General features: G+C 44.7%; 2 protein-coding genes across 2 annotated transcripts in view; both read left to right on the top strand.

The window, feature by feature from the left end:
• Positions 1 to 2,266: 2,266 nt before the first annotated feature.
• LOC101414332 (olfactory receptor 10AD1) lies at positions 2,267 to 4,992 on the top strand. Its single transcript, XM_004470439.1, has 2 exons — positions 2,267 to 2,271; positions 4,029 to 4,992. Exons 1-2 carry the CDS (start codon positions 2,267 to 2,269, stop codon positions 4,990 to 4,992), a joined length of 969 nt encoding a protein of 322 aa, XP_004470496.1.
• Positions 4,993 to 5,388: 396 nt separating this feature from the next.
• LOC101414762 (olfactory receptor 10AD1-like) overlaps positions 5,389 to 6,000 on the top strand; it is a 30,896-nt gene continuing 30,284 nt past the window's right edge. The window contains exon 1 of the mRNA XM_004470440.2: positions 5,389 to 5,506. Within this exon, the coding sequence (XP_004470497.2) occupies positions 5,389 to 5,506 (118 nt within the window). The remainder of the gene's footprint in view (positions 5,507 to 6,000) is intronic.

Here is a 6,000-nt window from a genome sequence, read left to right as displayed (position 1 = left end):
TTCCCTTAGCTCACCAGCATGGTACTCAGAGAATTCAAAATATTTGTATCAGCAGGAGTCTTTCTCCCAGGATCCACCAGACATTAATGTGACATAGAAATTCTTTCACTTTTTACCAAAACAGTCTCATATTCCTTTGTTTAAAACTTTATTTCAGTATAGTATACGTGATGATTAATTGGTTGGAGCCTTCGAGGGGTTCCACTAAACAGATAGCAAGCAGTCTTCCCAACTGGTTCTGAATCAGCTGAGACATAAGCCCAGTACTTGCAGGTGGAGATCAAAAGATCACTTTTATTGCCAACAATGCAGACATTCAACAAACTGAACTTCCTGACACAGTTAGACAAAGCTATTGCCCAGTCTCTGGCATAATACACAACCAGGGTCTCCCAAATAGAGGCAGAGCCTTTCACTAGAGAATGCCACTCACTCCCAAGAAGAAGGAGACAGGAAAGGGATAGAGTCTCCATGCTTTATGTCATATTCTAAAATCACCAGTCAGGTAGACCGTCCCCTGCTTGAGCTGAGATGAAGTGAATGAAGGACAGGAGAGAGGTCAGCACTGTTGTGATCATAGAAATTTAGAACTTTCTTCAACAGAAGGAAACACCAGGAAAGAGAAATTATTCCCTACCTTATCCCATCCCAGCAGTAGCCAGCTTTTTATATTCTTAACCCGTTAAGTCTATGGCTATTCAAGGGTTACTTATCCCCTTGGAGGCAGAGACTAGCAGCAAATTAAGAGTCCTGCTTACCCTTTTTGTGGCTACTTCCCCAATACAAATCACTGCTCTTTTGAGAGACTCGTTGAACTGCTATTGGCAGTTCGATTTTGCTTGCAGATAAATCTGAAATGGGTCAGAACAGTAGTTTAATTCTATCAAATCTGAGGCCACTCTAACTCCAAGACTGAAACTCATTCCCTATTCTTTTCTCCTTGCCCAACTGTGTTCCACCACATCATCCAAGATTATTTACCAAGGTTCTCCACTGAGATTGAATGACATCATTAAGATACTCTAATAACATAATGCATGAAGATATCCTTACAATAAAAATGAGAACAATCAAAGTAAATAAATTGCTTATATCATAGAGATTCCCCATATCTGAATATAAAAACCTTCCAGTTACCAAATCCCCAAGTTGAAATTCAACTCTAAATAATATTCCCCTTCTTGGTTAAAGACCAAAGACAAAAAGGCCTAGAGAAACTAAAGTCTAAATTGAATTTTTTGACAGTCTCAATTTCTTTACTACTCAGGATCTGTCGGGGGGTTCTCAGTGCCCCGGTGGGGTTGCAGTTCCTTCAGCAGCTGGAGTCTCCCACTGGAATGGACTAGATCCTTCAGTGCTTCAGAAGGGGACACTCCCAGGCTCCTTCACTCAGGATCCTCACAACAAGGGTACAAAGACCTCCAACACTATCACAGCACAGGATCTACACCCACTAAAATAAAAAACAAAGGCAAATCCCAACTGAGACAAAGGTTCCCTAGTTTTAGCCTCCCAGTGATGCCAGTTTAGGTAAGGCAAGTTGACCGGAAACAATGACCTTTTAACTTAAAACTTAAGTAAGAGAAATCTTCCAGCCAGAGCTCTTAATTTGCATTTTCTCCTTTGAGCTCTTTGTGCCTACCGCTGCATTGCTGAATTGAGCACTGGCTTCAAACTCTGTTCAAAGCAAGTCCTATTCCACAGAAAGTCCTATGCCACAGCAGATGTTTCTATTCTTTCTCAGTATAGAGGGCTTGACCCTGAGAAACATGTCTTCTAAGGAAATTTTTCATCTCATATGTAATTAGCCACTCCATACACAACTTGAGTGGTGGGTGGTGTGTCCCAAACCTGGGGATCAATAGTTAGGAGCGCTTCTAATTTTCAAGACAAGATGCTAGATTTCAATTAGTGAGTACTGACACAAGACTCCACAAAAAGCCTGAGGTGCCCAAGTCACACAGTATGAAAAATAAAGAGGCAGAATAAAAGATTAACAAATGGAATGAGAGGCATGTAAGCTTTCCCGCCTATACTGTACTATAAAGTGGTATACACATTTAACTTGGTAAAATTATCTAAGTAGATATCCATCCATAATGGCACAGCTTTCAAAAAATATAATCAATACAACTTTTCTTCCAGAGTGGCCGACCAGGTTAGACCATCTTCCCTGGACCAACCCATTCTCAAACGCCATGAGATCTTCTCTGTGGCTTGCCACAGTGACTCAGTGACAAACATCATTCCTAGTTAGTGCAAGAGAATGAGGTAAGATGCAGTTTCCATGAGACTGCCCTACTTAATTAGACAAATGCTTCGCTGGTTGACCCCTAATGTTAATCAAAAAGGCACTACCTGCCAGGTATCACAGAATCAATGCCACAATCAACAACACGTAAACATACTCCTGTAGGCCCCAGGGATTCCCTTGTGTCAAACTTCAGTGTCTTATTGGGCAAGTCCAGGCTTCTCTGAAGTCTGGCTAAGGCTTCCAAATCATATCTTGAATTATGAAGTATTCTCTGCCCGTGCCTTTTCTGGGCCCGCAAGAGGAGAAATTCTAGGTACAAACTCTAGGGGAGCATCCGAAACGGAGATGATGGGAATGGCTCTTCCTGCCCAGACACTGCCCTGACTTTATCAAGAAAACAAAACAAAGAGGAAATTCAGAGTTATGAAAAGTGGCAGTACTAGAGGAAATGTTTCTAAGGGGAAGATGGAGCTTGTGAGGGATTGGAGACAGAAGAGAGAGGCGTTCAACCAGAAGCAGGTAACGCCAGAAGCGCATCACTAGAGATGAGTGTGGGGAGGGTGGAGAAAAGAGTGAGCACTGGAAGTAAGTGGAAGAGGAATAAAAGGCTAAAAGGTGGGGTTGAATGTGCATGCACAAAACGGACTAGGAAAAGAGAAAATGAAAAGGAGTCAGCAGAACCACAAGTTAAGAAGGAATGTACAACCATCTAGAAGCCTCTGGAACTGAGCAGGATTTGATACTCTGTAACTCCAAAATAAGTTGAAAGTACAAGAGAGATTTAACATGAACATAATGAAGAATCCCTGAAAGTTATGACAGTGAGATAAGAGCAGGAGGAGAATTCTGGATGCTCATGAAGTGAAGATAGAAAAAGAACAGAATTTAATCATGGAAACAAAAGGGTCAACGTTCTCTGAAGGTCTGTTTCAGAAAGGTTGGCTTTGGCCCTTTTCCTAGAGGAGTGGGTGGTATTCCTACCATACAACGGCATGCAACAATAAATTTCAACACCAGCAGGAAAGCCTTCCCATGTTAGAAAACCACACAAGAGCCTACAACCTAGCCTGTGTCAGAAATGCAAGGGGGGTTGATGTAGCCCCAGTAATAGCCAAGAGAGACTGAGAGGAGCGGCATGATGGGCTGGGCCTGAGTTTCTCCAGAGATGAGCGAATCATTCTCAGCTGAGGGGCAATCCTGAGATTGTCCCTTTCATTTACCCTGAAAGTCACACTTAGCCATCATCTGACATTATGTACACAAAGAATGAGCATTTTTTCTTCCAAAGAATATACCTTTATATATCTTCCAAGTGCATCTTGAATATATCAGCTATATGCTGCTAGCACTGTAGGCTCCCCTCAAACATTCCATTCCTCCACTCCTTAAACAGTTTTTTCTTTGGCACGGGTATGAGAAACCCAATGATGTTCCTTTTTTCATCTCTTAATGATTCCCAGTTAGAGGCTAATCCTTCAATATTGAGGGCCAGGACCAGTTGCAGTGTTCAACTGAGGCCTGATCAACTCCGAATAAAGTCGAACCAGGATTTCCCTCAGACCTGATATTGGAATTCTGCATATATGTATGGTTTGTGGTAATGCTGGTATTTTCATCGCACCATAAACTCGAACTTCCATAGAGTTGACTAACATTCCAAATCTTCTACCACCCTCCCTTCTTGCTTTCTTATTGTGGGGTGGACCGAAGTGAGTGCCTTGCATTATCCTTCAGCTCTCTCACCTGTGCTCTCCTGCCCATCCTTCTCCAGCAGGCCCCATGGGGTGGGCCCTTGGAATGGCAGCACAGTGACAGAGTTCATCCTAGTGGGCTTTGGGCAGAGCTCTCCTGCCACTCAGGCACTGCTCTTCGCCCTCTTCCTAGTCCTCTACAGCCTTGCCATGGCCATGAATGGCCTCATCATCTTCATCACCTGGACAGACCCCAGGCTCAACAGCCCCATGTACTTCTTCCTTGGACACCTGTCCTTCCTGGACATCTGCTTCATCACCACCACCATCCCGCAGATGCTGATCCACCTGATAGTCAAAGACCACGCCGTCTCCTTTGCCTCCTGCATGACCCAGATGTATCTTGTCTTTTGCATGGGTGTGGCCGAGTGCATCCTCTTGGCTTTTATGGCTTATGACCGTTACGTTGCGATCTGCCACCCACTTAGCTATACCCAGATCATGAGCCGGCAGGTCTGCATTCAGCTGGTGGGTGCTGCCTGGCTCTTTGGGCTGATCAATGGCATTTTTCTTGAATATATGTCATTCCGGAATCCCTTCTGCAGAGACAACCACATAGAAAACTTCTTCTGTGAGGCCCCCATAGTCATCGCTCTCTCCTGTGGGGACCTCCAATTCAGCATGGAGGTGATCTTCGCCGATGCCATCGTGGTGCTGCTCAGCCCCATGGTGCTCATCATCATCTCCTACACCCGCATCCTGGCCTCCATCCTCAGCAGAGCCTCCTCCTCGGGCCGGGGGAAGACCTTCTCGACTTGTGCCTCCCACCTGACCGTGGTCACCTTTCTCTACACCTCAGCCATGTTCTCGTACATGAACCCCCGCAGCACACACGGGCCAGACAAGGACAAGCCTTTCTCCCTGCTCTACACCATCATCACCCCCATGTGCAACCCCATCATCTACAGTTTCCGCAACAAGGAAATGCAGGGGGCCATGGGGAGGGCCCTTGGCAAGACGGGCCTGGCCCAGGCAGAGTCTGTCTAGCAGGAAATCTCCTGCAGGGGCAGTTCCCCTGGGGGAAGGGGATGGCCCTTCCCTCCGTATTGAATAGAGAGTATCTCTCCAGTGCAGAAAGACTCCAGGAAGGTGCATCCCAGACTTCCTCTGGGTCAGCATCAGATTTGGAAGTTCCTTCGGATGGCTAATATTCACTAACTGACTTCAACAAAGATCGATCCCTCCAAATGTCTCTCTTTAATATGTCTTCATAATTGGAACAATAGGTGAATGAAATGGAGGATTTTCTTCTAGAATTTAGGGAAAGGGAAGGTGACTCTCAAGAGAAATCTACCGAAGAGGATGACCAGACCATTCCCTCCAGAATAACGCCCCTGGGGACAAAGTCCATTAGTGGGTGCTCTGGATTTGGAAAAGGGATAAATGAAGAGATGTGTGGAAGTTGCAAAAGGAGCAGTGGCCTGGAGAACTAGCTGTCAAGCGGGTGATATCGTCCCTATACGGTGCCCCAACATTCTTCAAGAAAGTGGCCAGATAAAAAGTAAGAATTGTTACGAGGAATTGTATTGCTTGTCAAAGCCAGCAAGGATAAGAATTGTATGCCAAATACATCTGAATTTATGGGGAGTAGGGAGGGCCAAAGCAAGAGCAGGAAGTCTGAGGAGAGTACTGATTTCCCCCGCTTTGAAACTGAGAGTGGGAGCAATGTACCTACACCTCCCAGGACCAAGAAGCTTCGAGTGACATCTGCCTTATATTATACGAGAATGCGACAAGAGAATTTTATCTAATTTGTACATTTGTTTGTTTCTACTGGAATATTTTGTCACTAGCCTGGATGCATGTTGTGCAATATAAATGTATCATTTTTCACTAAAATCACCTTCCTGTCTCTGGTTTTACTTAAAGCACCCACCTCTCTGACTTCTTTCCCCACTAATTCTTATTATTTTGTCTACAGTTGAAATCAATGATCCTCAGCTGGTGTGATATTGCCTCTCAGAGTATATCTGGCACTATATGGAGAACCTTAGC

This window comes from Dasypus novemcinctus, chromosome 12, assembly GCF_030445035.2.
Source record: "Dasypus novemcinctus isolate mDasNov1 chromosome 12, mDasNov1.1.hap2, whole genome shotgun sequence".
In the NCBI taxonomy this organism is placed as follows: domain Eukaryota; kingdom Metazoa; phylum Chordata; class Mammalia; order Cingulata; family Dasypodidae; genus Dasypus; species Dasypus novemcinctus.
This window is presented reverse-complemented; position numbering and strand designations above follow the sequence as displayed.